Source organism: Palaemon carinicauda, chromosome 7, assembly GCF_036898095.1.
Source record: "Palaemon carinicauda isolate YSFRI2023 chromosome 7, ASM3689809v2, whole genome shotgun sequence".
NCBI classification, from domain to species: domain Eukaryota; kingdom Metazoa; phylum Arthropoda; class Malacostraca; order Decapoda; family Palaemonidae; genus Palaemon; species Palaemon carinicauda.
Window position 1 is genome coordinate 90,183,377 of NC_090731.1, and position 15,528 is coordinate 90,198,904.

The window sequence follows — 15,528 nt, forward strand, 5'->3', positions numbered from 1 at the left end:
ATTCCCATTTTCTTTCCTTTCATTAGACTTAGGGCCTGAAGTATACTATTGAGACTGCTTGGTATTTAATGGCAATAACCTTTGCTTGTGTATGCCATATATCTTTTTTCTTTTCAGCTCTCTCATCACCCTCGCGTTGCTTAGTCGGCATTTCTCAGTCAATCCAGATTGTGGTTCTTTGTGTAATTTAGGCTATTAATTATAATAGGTATATCTTCCTTTGGATTTATTAGTAATACCTGGGAGAGTTGTTCAAGGGAGTTATTGCTGGGTAATCATAATCATCATTTTCTTTGTGTCTCGTGCTGCTGGTAATATTGTGATTGAGAAAGGTTTTGTGAAGATGAGAATTGTTTCCTGTTCTTCTTTTGAAGAAGTATGTTCAGATGGTACTGGTACCTGACCATTTTAAGAGTTCCAAACGCAAAAGGAAACTTATGATTATTTCAGCGGAAAATCCAGAGAAGACTAGGTTGTTTTATTACAATGGGATGTAGGTACATGAAAAGATGCATTTCACGTCTACCAGGATTATTATTACTATTTTATGTATTGTTTATTATATACCTTAAAACATTATTTCACATGTTGCATGTCAGTAGATTGATTCCTGTAGTCTTGGTAATATGATATGGCAACACTGATTCAGTATTTGTAACACTTATCTATTGTTCCCATTATGCAGTTTGTCTGTTCTCGTTTCTCTTCCTGATAACGCATCTTCTGCTGTATATTATAATTATTATTACTAGCCAAGCTACAACCCCAGTTGGAAAAGCATGGTGCTATAATCCCAAGGGCTCCAACAGGGAAAAATAGCCCAGTGAAGAAAGGAAATAAGGCAATAAATAAAGGATGAGAAAAAATTAACAATCTTTTTTTAAATAGTAACATCAAAACCGATATGTCATATATAAACTATAAAAAGTAATAGACATTAAGAACCTATTTTTCTAGATTGCATCCATACCCCTCCAATTATGGTCAAGGAAGTTACCAACACGTACATGGTGCAGAGAACTTACAGTATCGTATTATCAGAAGTTTGTTTTAAGATGTGGACAATAGGTACTGTCCGATGCCATTAATGGATGTTCAGTTTAAATGTGTATTTGTATTTTTATTTGATTTATTCTTATTTCATGTGCAGTTTAGTATTGTAAGTAAAGCGTGAAGTGTTGTGCATTGTCTTGTGCTTTTATAGTGCCCTTTTTGTACATCCTAGTTTATTATTTGCTGCGCTATTTCAAGAAGCACATAAAAACTGATGTGGGTTTGTTGGAGCATGTGTGTTCCCCTCCAGTCTCCTCCATTGTCACAGGGCGATTGCCTGGCTGAGTTGTCGCAGGACTGTACCCAGTACAGGTGTTCTCCTCAATTCCTCGCTGGCGGACCTATTCATTACACATCACACACACTCTTCATCGAAGTTTTCTTATTTTGCATATTAACTCAATTCATGTTAGTTGTTAAGAGTTTTGTTGAAACTGTACTTTTGTTCACTACACATTGAAAATAATGGACTCAAAAGATAAACATACAGGCCAGTTAAAAGAGCCCACAAAACAGGGATCATTCAGTGATGTGTATGCCCACACCTGCACCCACCATTTTTGAGCCCCCATTAACATCCCCTGTCTGCCTCTCAAGCTACAGAGTCAGATTTCCTCGCTTTGATTAGGTTTTTAGAGGAATCTTGCTGGTATGTGGATGAAAAAAGAAGGGAACAAGAAGAGATTCCTTTAAGCAGGGATTATCTTAGAAGAGAAAAAGGAAATCCTACATATACTGCCCTTATTCAAACTCTTGCACTTATCATCCATTCTCATCTAGGTACCCGTACAGCTTGTACAGAGGGGAATTCAAACTTTGGGCAAACCCCTCTCCCACCTCCACAGAAAACAATGGCTCGAACACCACCCCCACTGAAGGCTGATACAGCATTCCAAATGTTCAGGGAATGGAGATGTCGGTGGGATGTATATGCCATCGTGATGGATCATTCCAAGTTTCCACATGAAAAACAAATTATTCAGTTGAGGAAGTATTTAACCCTCGAAACAGCATGTTTTAGAACACACTATAAATTTCTCTTTCTACAGATCAGTCTGTAGATGAAGTCCTGGGTGCTTTGCAGTTGCATGTAAAGGATTTGAGGAATGAAGTACTTCGCTAAAGAGAGATACTTAGTTGTAATCAAATAGAAGGAGATCCTTACTCTGATTTCTACGTGAGACTTTGATGCATTGGAAAAGAAGTTGATTTGTGCCCAGGTAATGCAACTCCATGTGAAGAGACCTAGCTGAACATGATACCTTGATGGGTATTTGAGATGCAGAATTAGTTCAGAAGTTGATTGCGTTGGAAAGCAATTCTCCTCTACAAGATTTCGTCACTGTCGGTCGTATGAGGCAGCCAAAACTGCAACTTCTGCCATACGTATCCCGCCCAGTCAGTTTTCTGCCGTTTCAGCCTACAAAAGAAGTAAGAAGTTCAATGGAAAACCCCACCTTTACCGGAATCGTCAAAGCCACCTGCATTAAGCCAGTATTGTTCCTATCACCACAAACCTGATAAATACTCTGCTGCTAACACTCCTTGCAGAAACTCCGACCGTGTTAGTCATTGGTCCAGAACAGTGAAGTGTCCTGCCAGCAAAGTTCAATCCGTCGTTGTCATGTATGACACTTTGATAACTATTGCAAAGAAAACAAGAAAAATGATTGTCAAGACAGATAATTCATGCAACAGAGGTGCCTCTTTAGTCTATGATAAACCACAAAATTTACGGACCAGCTGATATCGCTTAGGATCTCATTGCACCATCTCCAAGATGCCAAATCTATCTGTGTCCTCTTGTCATCTGGCAATATTAACTTTCGCATCAGGATGGTACAAGACACAGGTGCCAATGCCATGGTTATCAGGCAGCAACACCTTGACACCATGGGTGTCTCCAGGAGTTGCAAATACCTCTGCCGAATGCAACGTTCACCTTGGATGAATCCCTGATGTCACCTACTCTGGGTATATTACAAGCTATCCTTACCCTAGACAATCGATTGTGTCATTACCAGAACTGGCAATAATATCATCAGACGTCCCAAAACCTATTTTAGAAATCGGACAAGTTAATAAATGCAAGGAGCTACTCATCTCAGCAACCACATTACCTTCACCATTCAAGGAATACTTTTTTTTCAAAAGTTTAAAGATATGTTTGTTGGTCTTGAAAGAACATTTGAAGACAGCTCCTCTCAAGCCCATGGTTGGTCCTTCCATGAGAGTCCACCTAAAGGATGGTGCAGTGCTATTTACCATCCACACCCCAAGACAGATTCCATTTGCTTTTAAGGACCAAGTTAAATAAAATCTTGATTCTATAGTGCCCCACAGGATTATCAAACCTGCTGGTGTTAAGCCTTCATTTTGGTGCCACCCTCTTGTCATATTTGCCAAGAATGGGACAGGAGTATGTATCACCGTCAATCTAACAAAGCTTAACAGCCAGGTTTCTTGTCCAGCCTACCCTTCACCCACGCCCTACACAGCTATTCATAGTGTGAACCCAGATGCTCGTTACTTCACCACAGTTGATGCTATCTGTGAGTACGGACAGATGGAACTGACAGAAGATCGACTTTTAATCAATACCTGTATGCCATATGGTCAGATCTCACATTGCAGAAGACCGATGGGCTTTGCAGCTACTGAAGTGACTAGCATAATATATACAGTACTCATCTGTGTATTTTTCTGGACAAATTTTATGCTTTTGGCATATTTAGTTATTGTCTCTTTCACTTTATGCATTTTTCAGCATGATTATAACATAGAAGTTGTAAAAATACACTATAAACAAGCTGACAGAGAACATAACATAGTGAGACTTGCAGCAAACCTTTATTTTCTAATACCATAGAGAATACAGTATAAGAAAACTGATAATCTATTCCTCAGGAAATCATAGAATATTGTGGAATTATTGTACAGTATATGGGATACTACAATAGAATGATTAGCTTTCCTTAGAATTTTTAATAAAAAGTACATAAAAAGGTACCAAGGTCAGGAAAGGATTGCGTACGGGACTGGACGAGCTTGAGCAAATATATTGAAAGGACTTTGTAGCTATAAAACATATTGTTTTCATTAGAAAACTATCAGAAACATGAAATTTAGAGGTTCTTGTAGCCAAGATTTCAATAATCTGCATTTCCGGATTTGTAAGCCAGAGGTCGGGAGTTGAGCTTATTGAAAGGAAAGAAAACAGAAAAATTCTAGCTTTAGACTTAATGTTGGTATTAAACCTTATTTTAAGAGAGAATCATTTTTTAATGTAAGGTGAGTATATAAAAGATAAAATCTATTAATAAAATTCTCTTTTTTTTTCTTTTTTTGCAGGGAATCTGGCTAATTACTTAGGAACAAGGCCTGAGGAATCCTACGTTTGGAGATATGATTTCCATAAAGGTAAGTAGAGTTAGAAATTTATTGAAGTATTTAATGTTCATATTTTGTGTAGGGTGCTTTTAATATTATTGATTCACATTTTGCGAAGTTCCAATATTTTTTTATTTGATTAGTCCTATTGCACTAGCTAAGTACAGCCATTTCCTTGCAGTAGAATAGAAAACAGTCCTGTGGGCCTAATCAGGTAATTCTATGATGTTCTGGAACTCTGATTTTCCTACTAAATAACTTCAAAAATTTTCATACAATATATCTCTTAGAAAATTGTATATGAAAAGCGGTTTTTATTGCCTGTGAGAACTTACTGATCCATGGAGTGCATATGCAGTGTTGTTTGCCAGCATAGGACTTTTTGAATTTGGAATAAAGTATCTAGGAATTGTGAAGATAATGAATATGAACTAATTGTATGTAAAGGGTTTGTACAAAAATTTATAGTCTTTAATCCTCTTGATAGTGCCCATAGAAATGTAGACACAAAAAGCTCTTAATGTGTTAATTTTGAGGCATTTCTAAGACTTACTCATGTATGTTTTTTTTTTTTCAATATTAAACTTACCCGATGATCATATAGCTGTCAGCTCTGCTGCCCGACAGAAAAAACCTACGGGCGGAATACGCCAGCGATCGCTATACAGGTGGGGGTGTACATCAACAGCGCCATCTGTCGAGTAGGTACTCAAGTACTCTATGTCAACACAGAACCAATTTTCTCTCTGTCGTGCCACCGGCAAGACCTACTGAATACGCTCTTGTTTTCTGGATTGAATTTCATGTTATTTGGTGAAGTATTCATCTCTAGTTATTAGCTATCGCTGTGCAGAAGTTCTCTTCAATACTTCCTTGCATTCTTTTTTGGATTTGGATTATTTGTTGACGACTTGGATAGATTTTGAATTCCCCCCTTTGACTAATTCAAGATGTCTGACCCTTCTCAAGTCCCCAAGTACAGGAAATGTAGCGCTAGGGACTGTTCAAGGCGTCTTCCGAAGGCCTCTATCGATCCGCACACCGTTTGTTCCAATTGTAGGGGTAAAGCCTGTCAATTGGAAGATCGATGTGAGGATTGCGATGGGCTTTCGGAATTCGGGTTTCAAGAATACCTGAAATATGCACGTAGGCTAGAGAAGGATAGGCTCAGGAGGAGTTCGTCTCGCTCTATTGATTTTTCCTCTCCCCATGCCCCTCAACCTATTCCTTCCCCTGTAGTGGTTGCACCCGACCCCCCTGCTAGCTCTCATCAACCTTCAATGGCGGATATGATGCGTGCCATTCAGGCTCTAGGTGCGAGAGTCGAGTCATTGGCTAATGACCGCAATCAACTCATGGCTGATGTCAGAGAGTTGAAAGGTAAAAGTGCAGTGGGAAGTGAAGTGAGTGTCAGTGCAGTGAAAAGTGTCAGTGTTACGCATGAGGGTGCGTCTGTTCGTGCCTGTCGTCCTCCCAGTCCGGGACCTCTTGCAAGCTCCCAAGCCCAGGGGAGAAGCAATGTCGTACGACCAAAGGGTTCGACAGGCTTTAATCAGCGTACAGACGTACCCTCCGTGGTTTCGGACGTATCTTACCGAGATCGTCCCACCCACAAGAAGACGAGTGAGCCCATTTTGTCCTCGTCTGCGGAAGAGGTTTCTAGACAGAAACGATGGACCAAGGTCTCACGGCCTCTTAAGCGTAAGGTCCCTTCCGAGCTAGTCCAACGGCCCAGGTGTAGCCACTGGGTCAGTTCGGACTCGCTGCAGTCCTCCGACGACTGCACACCTCCCAAGAGAGGCAAAGTGGTACCGCAACAGGCAGTAACTCCGTCTGTTGCCGCACCCGCTGTTTTAGACCCTCGGTCTCAACGGACAGTAGCTCCGTCTGTTGCCGCTTTTGTAGACCCTAAGTGGTCTTTACTGCAGTCTATGCAGACTCAGTTAGCTGCGGTTATGCAGGAGTTTCGTGCGGAGAAGGTTGACACTGCTCCCGTTAGCCTACAACCTGCCACGGTTGTGCGCCCAGCTCACGCTGAGGCTGCCTGCTCCCACACTCCGGCTGCGGAGAAGGTTGACGCTTCACCCGTTAACCTACAACCTGCCACGGTTGTGCGCCCAGCAGACACTGAGGCTGCCTGCTCCCACACTCCGGCTGTGAGAGCTCCTCCACCTATGCGCAGTCGACCCTGCCAGACGCATGCTGACTCCCACAGACGCACGGAGCACTCCGTTGCCGTGCGTGAGCTACCACAACAACAGGAGGGTGGAGTTAGGCTGCCGTGTTTTGACGCGGTGCGTCAGCCTCCGCAACCCACGGTGGTCTCCGCTATCCTTCCACAGTCGGGTGTAGACTCTTTGCGCACCCACTCAGCTTTGGTTGTTGCCAGTTCTCAGACTGACCAACAGTGGCATGATGTTGGGTCCAGTGCAGCCACGCATGCACCCGTGCTGCCGGACTCAGCCGTCCAGCCCACTCCGTTGCCTCTTCCTCCTCAACATTCAGACGATGGTATCTCTGATGATGACGAAACTGCACATCTTGACGACCAACACTCCGACATCGAAGAACCCAAGACCACGCCTCCCTCCTTAGACTTTAGGAAAGTGCTTGCGCTCTTTAAGGTTTTGTATCCAGACCAGTTTGTGTCTGCAGCACCACGCTCACCTCCCTCTGAGTTCGCTTTAGGCATGCAGTCAGCAGCTCCTGCCTTTACGAAACTCGTACTCGCTCGCTCGTCCAAGAGAGCTTTAAGGGTACTGGGAGAGTGGTTGCAGTCTAAGAAGCAGTTGGGAAAGACTTCCTTCATGTTTCCCCCGGTCAAGCTTGCTTCCAGATCTAGCGTCTGGTATGCCACGGGAGAAGTTCTCGGCTTGGGAGTTCCTGCCTCTGCCCAGGCCGACTTCTCAAGTCTAGTAGACTCTCCCCGCAGGCTGGCTATGAGACGCTCCAAGATTTGCTGGACCCCTTCGGACATGGACCATCTTATGAAGGGAGTTTTCCGCGCTTTCGAGGTCTTTAACTTCCTGGACTGGTGTTTGGGAGCATTGAGCAGGAAGACCTCCCCTTCGGATAAGGAAACTTCCATGCTCATCATGTCCTGCATGGACAAAGCCATTCGGGATGGTTCTAGTGAGCTTGCGGCTTCTTTCGTGTCTGGGGTACTCAAGAAGCGAGATCACCTTTGCTCCTTCTTATCAGCTGGAGTCACCCCATGTCAAAAGTCGGAGCTGATGTTCGCTCCACTCTCTAAGTGTCTCTTCCCTGAAGAGTTGATCAAGGAGATTGCTGCCTCCTTGATCCAAAAAGACACCCATGACCTGGTGGCGTCATCCGCACGCAAAGTCACACCTTTGCCCTCCGTACCTAGACCTAGGATGGACACGCCAGCTTCAAGGTTCATCCCGCCCTTTCGTGGCAGAGCCTCCAGCAGAGGAGGTGCTCGTGCCGGAAGTCAACGTGGGAGCAAAAAGAAGGGTTCCAAGTCCTCTAGAGGCAGAGTCTGACTGCCATCCTCTTCAGACAGCAGTGGGAGCCAGGCTCAAGAACTACTGGCAGGCCTGGGAGAACAGGGGCGCAGACGTACAGTCTGTGAAGTTACTCAGAGAGGGGTACAAGATTCCATTCTTACGCAAGCCCCCTCTAGCAACGACTCCCATCAACCTCTCTCCCAGGTACAGAGAGGAGGAAAAGAGGCTAGCTTTACAGAAAGAGGTGTCTCTCTTACTACAAAAGGGAGCGGTAGTCATAGTCCGGGACCATCAATCCCCGGGCTTCTACAACCGCCTCTTCTTAGTGCCGAAGAAGACAGGAGGGTGGAGACCGGTGCTAGACGTCAGTTCTCTGAATGTCTTTGTCACAAAGCAGACGTTCACCATGGAGACGACAAAGTCGGTTCTAGCATCGGTCAGGAAGGAAGACTGGATGGTCTCGTTAGACCTAAAGGACGCGTACTTTCACGTCCCCATCCACCCAGATTCCCAACCTTTTCTAAGGTTCGTTTTCGGGAAGGTCGTCTTCCAGTTCCAAGCCCTGTGCTTTGGCCTAAGCACGGCACCTCTAGTTTTTACCAAACTGATGAGGAATATTGCCAAATTCCTACACTTAGCAAACATCAGAGCCTCCCTCTATTTGGACGACTGGCTTTTAAGAGCTGCGTCAAGTCGTCGCTGTCTGGAGAATCTACAGTGGACTCTAGATCTGACCAAGGAATTGGGTCTCCTGGTCAATATAGAAAAGTCCCAACTCGTCCCTTCCCAAACTATAGTTTACCTAGGAATGGAGATTCAGAGTCAAGCTTTTCGGGCTTTTCCGTCGGCCCCCAGAATCAATCAAGCCCAAGAATGCATCCAGTCCATGCTGAAGAAGGACCGGTGTTCTGTCAGAGAGTGGATGAGTCTGATAGGGACGCTTTCATCACTGGACCAGTTCATCGCGTTAGGGAGACTTCACCTTCGCCCCCTTCAATTTCACTTAACTGCTCACTGGAGAAAGGACAAGACGCTAGAAGCGGTCTCAGTTCCTGTTTCCGAGAAGATGAAGTCGTCACTGACTTGGTGGAAGAACAACATTCTCCTCAGGGAAGGTCTGCCACTGGCTGTTCAGACTCCCGACCACCTTCTCTTCTCGGACGCATCGGACACGGGCTGGGGTGCGACGTTGGACGGTCGGGAATGCTCGGGCACGTGGAATGCGGTTCAAAGCGAGTTACACATCAACTGCAAGGAGCTACTGGCAGTTCATCTGGCCTTGAGAAGCTTCAAGTCCCTCCTTCTAGGCAAGGTGGTGGAGGTGAACTCCGACAACACCACAGCACTGGCGTACATCTCCAAGCAAGGAGGGACTCATTCAATGAAGTTGTACGAGATCGCAAGGGACCTCCTCACCTGGTCAAGAGATCGAAACATATCCCTTGTAACGAGGTTCATTCAAGGCGACATGAATGTCATGGCAGACCGCCTCAGCCGGAAGGGTCAAATCATCCCAACAGAGTGGACCCTTCACAAGAATGTATGCAACAAACTATGGGCATTGTGGGGCCAACCCACCATAGATCTGTTTGCAACCTCGATGACCAAGAGGCTCCCAAATTATTGCTCACCGATTCCGGACCCAGCAGCTGTTCACATAGATGCCTTTCTTCTGGATTGGTCCCATCTAGACCTTTATGCATTCCCCCCGTTCAAGATTGTCAACAGAGTACTGCAGAAGTTCGCCTCTCACGAAGGGACAAGGTTGACGTTGGTTGCTCCCCTCTGGCCCGCGAGAGAATGGTTCACCGAGGTACTGCAATGGCTAGTAGACGTTCCCAGAACACTTCCTCTAAGAGTGGACCTTCTGCGTCAGCCGCATGTAAAGAAGGTACACCCAAGCCTCCACGCTCTTCGTCTGACTGCCTTCAGACTATCGAAAGACTCTCGAGAGCTAGAGGCTTTTCGAAGGAGGCAGCCAGAGCGATTGTTAGAGCTAGGAGGACATCCACTCTCAAAGTCTACCAGTCGAAGTGGGAAGTCTTCCGAAGTTGGTGCAAGTCCAAATCAGTATCCTCAACCAGTACCTCTGTAACTCAGATAGCTGACTTCCTGTTATACCTAAGGAAGGAAAGATCCCTGTCAGCTCCCACGATCAAGGGTTACAGAAGCATGTTGGCAGTAGTCTTCCGTCACAGAGGCTTAGATCTGTCCAACAACAAGGATCTACAAGACCTCCTTAAGTCTTTTGAGACCACGAAGGAGCGTCGGTTGGCCACACCAGGTTGGAACTTAGACGTGGTACTAAGATTCCTTATGTCAGCAAGGTTCGAGCCACTTCAATCAGCCTCTTTTAAAGATCTCACTTTGAAAACTCTTTTTCTCGTCTGCTTAGCAACAGCTAAAAGAGTCGGTGAGATACACGCCTTCAGCAGGAACATTGGATTTACATCTGAAACGGCTACATGTTCCTTACAGCTTGGTTTTTTAGCCAAAAACGAACTTCCTTCTCGTCCTTGGCCGAAATCGTTCGAAATTCCAAGCCTTGCTAGTTTGGTTGGAAATGAACAAGAAAGAGTACTGTGCCCAGTAAGAGCTCTTAAGTACTATTTGAAACGGACTAAGCCATTACGTGGACAATCAGAAGCTTTATGGTGTGCCATTAAGAAACCTTCTTTACCAATGTCGAAGAATGCAGTTTCTTATTATATCAGACTTTTAATTCGAGAAGCTCATTCCCATCTGAATGAGGAGGACCATGCCTTGCTGAAGGTAAGGACACATGAAGTTAGAGCTGTCGCAACTTCAGTGGCCTTCAAACAAAACAGATCTCTGCAGAGTGTAATGGATGCAACCTATTGGAGAAGCAAGTCAGTGTTCGCATCATTTTACCTTAAAGATGTCCAGTCTCTTTACGAGAACTGCTACACCCTGGGACCATTCGTAGCAGCGAGTGCAGTAGTGGGTGAGGGCTCAGCCACTACATTCCCATAATCCCATAACCTTTTTTAATCTTTCTCTTGAAATGCTTTTTATTGTTGTTTTTTGGGTTGTCCGGAAGGCTAAGAAGCCTTTCGCATCCTGGTTGATTTAGCGGGTGGTCAAATTCTTTCTTGAGAAGCGCCTAGATTAGAGGTTGTGATGAGGTCCTTTAGTATGGGTTGCAGCCCTTCATACTTCAGCTCCTAGGAGTCGCTCAGCATCCTGTGAGGATCGCGAGGCTCAGTAAGGAAGACGTACTTAAAAAGGCAGAGTAATTGTTCAAGTCGACTTCCTTACCAGGTACTTATTAATTTTATGTTTGTTATTTTGAATAACTGCTAAAATGAAATACGGAATACTTAGCTCTTAAGGTTAACATATATGCTGGTCTCTACCCACCCCCCTGGGTGTGAATCAGCTATATGATCATCGGGTAAGTTTAATATTGAAAAATGTTATTTTCATTAGTAAAATAAATTTTTGAATATACTTACCCGATGATCATAAATTAAAGGACCCACCCTTCCTCCCCAATAGAGACCCAGTGGACCGAGGAGAAAATTGGTTCTGTGTTGACATAGAGTACTTGAGTACCTACTCGACAGATGGCGCTGTTGATGTACACCCCCACCTGTATAGCGATCGCTGGCGTATTCCGCCCGTAGGTTTTTTCTGTCGGGCAGCAGAGCTGACAGCTATATGATCATCGGGTAAGTATATTCAAAAATTTATTTTACTAATGAAAATAACATTTTTTTTCAAAATATTGCACAACAAACTAACGAAGTTGCACCAAAAATATAATCCATGCCAGCTACTAGTGCGTCTTACATGGTAATACACTATGCCTGTCAGGAATTTAATGCTTATTTGCAGTATAGAAATAAGCTAAAAATTTTCCATTCAAATGAAACTACTAGTACATGACCTTTGCTTATAATTTTTTTTTCTAAATTTGGTAAACTAACAATTCATATATGTTTCAATCATGGCAAGAGATTTTTCTTAAAAAATTTGGTTTTATTATTATAAACCAAAAATTCTAAAAAAAAATAAATAACAATTACAGTGTATATTTATCAAGTAACCCTTAGAAAGACAAACAATACATTAAAATTTCATATTATTGTTACTAATTTGCTAAAGCACCTTCCATATACAAGTAAAAAGTGACAAGCACATGAATAGGACACACAAATGACAAGTTATTAGTTACTAACTTCCTGAAGCACTTTCCATATACAAGTGAAGATTGACAAACACATGAACAGGTAACAAAAATGACAAGTTGTTAGTTACTAACTTCCTAAAGTACCTTCCATATACAAATGAAGAGTGACAAACACATGAACAGGGAACAAAAATGACAAGTTATTAGTTACTAACTTCCTAAAGCACTTTCCATATACAAGGGAAGATTGACAAACACATGAACAGGGAACAAAAATGACAAGTTATTAGTTACTAACTTCCTAAAGCACCTTCCATATACAAGTGAAGAGTGACAAACATATGAATAGGGCACAAAAATTACAAGTTATTAGTTACTAACTTCCTAAAGCACTTTCCATATACAAGTGAAGATTGACAAACACATGAACAGGTAACAAAAATTACAAGTTATTAGTTACTAACTTCCTAAAGCACTTTCCATATACAAGTGAAGGTTGACAAACACATGAACAGGGCACAAAAATGACAAGTTGTTAGTCAGTACCATCCTAAAGCACCCTTTCATATTATTATTATTATTATTATTATTTTATTATTATTATTGTTATTATTATTATTACTAGCTAAACTACAACCCTAGTTGGAAAAGCAAGATGCTATAAGCCCAAGGGCTCCAACAGGGAAAAATAGCCCAGTGAGGAAAGGAAATAAGTAAATAAAAAAACGATGTAAGAAGTAATGAAAAATTAAAAGAAGTTATTTTAAAAGCATTAACAACATTAAAAAAGGATATTTGATATATAAACTATAAAAGGACTTACGTAAGCCTGTTCAACATAAAAACATTTGCTGCGAGTTTGAACTTTGGAAGTTCTACTCATTCAACTTCCCGATTAGGAAGATCATTCCACAACTTGGTCACAGCTGGAATAAAACTTCTTGAGTACTGTGTAGTATTGAGCCTCATGATGGAGAAGGCCTGACTATTAGAGTTAACTGCATACCTAGTATTCCAAACAGGATGGAACTCTTTGGGAAGATCTGAATGTAAAGGATGGTCAGAACTATAAAAAATCTTATGCAACGTGCATAATGAACTAATTGAATGACGGTGCCAGAGATTAATATTTAGATCAGAAATAAGAAATTTAATAGACCGTAAGTTTCTGTCCAACAAATTAAGATGAGAATCAGCAGCTGAAGACCAGACAGGAGAACAATACTTGAAACCAGGTAAAATGAAAGAATTAAAACACTTCTTCAGAATAGATTGATTACTAAAAATCTTGGAAGACTTTCTCAATAAGCCAATTTTTTGTGCAATTGAGGAAGACACAGACCTAATGTGTTTCTCAAAAGTAAATTTGCTGACAAGAATCACACCAAAAATTTTTAGAAGAATCATACAAAGTTTAAGAAACATTATCAATGCTGAGATCAGGATGCTGAGGAGCCATGGTCCTTGACCTACTTACAATCATACTTTGAGTTTTGCTAGGATTCAACCTCATACCCCATAATTTGCACCATGCACTAATTTTAGCTAGATTTCTAATAAGGGATTCAGCAACCCCAGATCTACATTCAGGATATGGAATTGATGCAAAGCGAGTAGCATCATCTGCATATGCAACAAGCTTGTTTTCTAGACCAAACCACATGTCATGTGTAGATAGAATAAAAAGTAATGGGCCAAGCACACCACCCTGAGGAGCACCAGATATCACATTCCTATACTCACTATGGTGCCCATCAACAACAACTTTTTGCGACTTATTACTTAAGAATTCAATAATGATGCTAAGAAACGACCTACCCACTCCCAACTGTTTGAGTTTGACAACAAGGACCTCATGATTAACATGTTCAAAGGTAGCACTAAAATCAAGGCCAACCATACCAATTTCCAGACCACAATCAAGGGATTTATGTACAGCATTGGAGATTGTAAGAAGGGCATGACATGCTCCAAGGCCTTTATGAAAACCAAATTGCTAACTAGGAAACAGAGGATTACCTTCAGCAAACCTATTAAGATGTTTTGCCAAAAGACATTCAAAAACTTTAGATAATATGGGAGGTATGGAAATTGGGCAGTAATCAGTTGGACTTCAGCTACCACAAACACATTTACAAAATGGAATAACATTACCAATTCTCCAACAAGTGCGAAAAGCTTTTCTTCTTGCTAACTTATGCAAAATAACAGATAACTTTAGAACTAAGAAATCTGCAGTCTTTGTAAAAGCAAAGGAAAAATACCATTTTGGTCTACACCTCCTTAAGCATCAAGGTCCATCAATAGAGCTTTAATTTCACAAGATTGGAAAGCTAAACTAGTTTTAGCCTCAGGAAAACAAGAATGAGGAAGTTCAAGTTTCTCATTACTCTGCTTTCTGTCTAACACATCTTCCAAAAGGGTTGCCTTTTCCTTTGGACAGTGAGTGACAGCCATCTGGTTTAAGTAAAGGAGGAACTATTACATCTATACCAAAGAGTGCAGATTTAAGGGTAGTCCACCACTTACAAGTGAAGAGTGACAAACATATGAATGGGGCACAAAAAGGACAAGATATTAGTTACTAACTTCCTAAAGCACCTTCCATATACGAGTGAAGAGTGACAAGCACATGAACAGGGAACAAAAATGACAAGTTATTAGTTACTAACTTCCTATTCTCTTTGGAGAGAGTGTCCAAGTTAGAGCTGTGTGGGTCTCACACAAGTTACAGAACCTATTGAAAAAAGACAAGGTAAGTAATTTGCATGAAGATAAGAATTAGGTTGGCACTATCAATAAATACATTTATAAGGTGATTAAAATTAACAGGTAGGACTCCATACAGTTCATTGCGATTAAGAGAGTAAATCAATGTAAATGTAGTCAGTATACTAGAAATCAGTCATTTTAACACACCAGATGCAGCTTGTGGTAAGAGCGTCTCTCTATTTATATCTAAGAGGAAATTACAGTCGAGGGAATCGAGGAGGTCATCATTGGCCTTTGTCTCACTCTCATAGTCTTGATTGGGAGCAAGCCACTTTGGTTTAGCATCTCCAATAAAATGAAAAACTGGTTGTTAAAAACTAAATGAAAAATAACAGCAAAACAATAATTATAGTCATCACTCATATTTTGCAATTACATATTACCATGCTTTCTTATAAATGTAATAATGTCCATTTATTAACATAAGAAGTATTTATTTGGTTATCTTTTGTCTTATAGACTCATTTCTACTGAAAAAGGCACTCTAAGCTATACTAAATTGACAAAAAGTGAACATTATAGTAATTGCTTTCTTATAAACCACTGAGAAGACTTAAGATTGTATATAATACTAGGCTATACTAACATGACAAAATTGCTGGATTATAAGCCACCAAAAGGACCAATAAAGATTTCATATAGCATTAAAGTATGTTAAATTGACAAGAAGAAAATATTAATTGTAATTAC

The 15,528-nt window shown here is 41.7% G+C and overlaps 1 protein-coding gene across 2 annotated transcripts in view; it reads left to right on the plus strand.

The window, feature by feature from the left end:
- LOC137643963 (protein YIPF1-like) overlaps nucleotides 1–15,528 on the plus strand; it is a 197,066-nt gene that overhangs the window by 151,313 nt on the left and 30,225 nt on the right. For both annotated transcript variants that reach the window (XM_068376785.1, XM_068376784.1), the window contains one exon: nucleotides 4,405–4,473. In XM_068376785.1, the coding sequence (XP_068232886.1) occupies nucleotides 4,405–4,473 (69 nt within the window). The remainder of the gene's footprint in view (nucleotides 1–4,404; nucleotides 4,474–15,528) is intronic.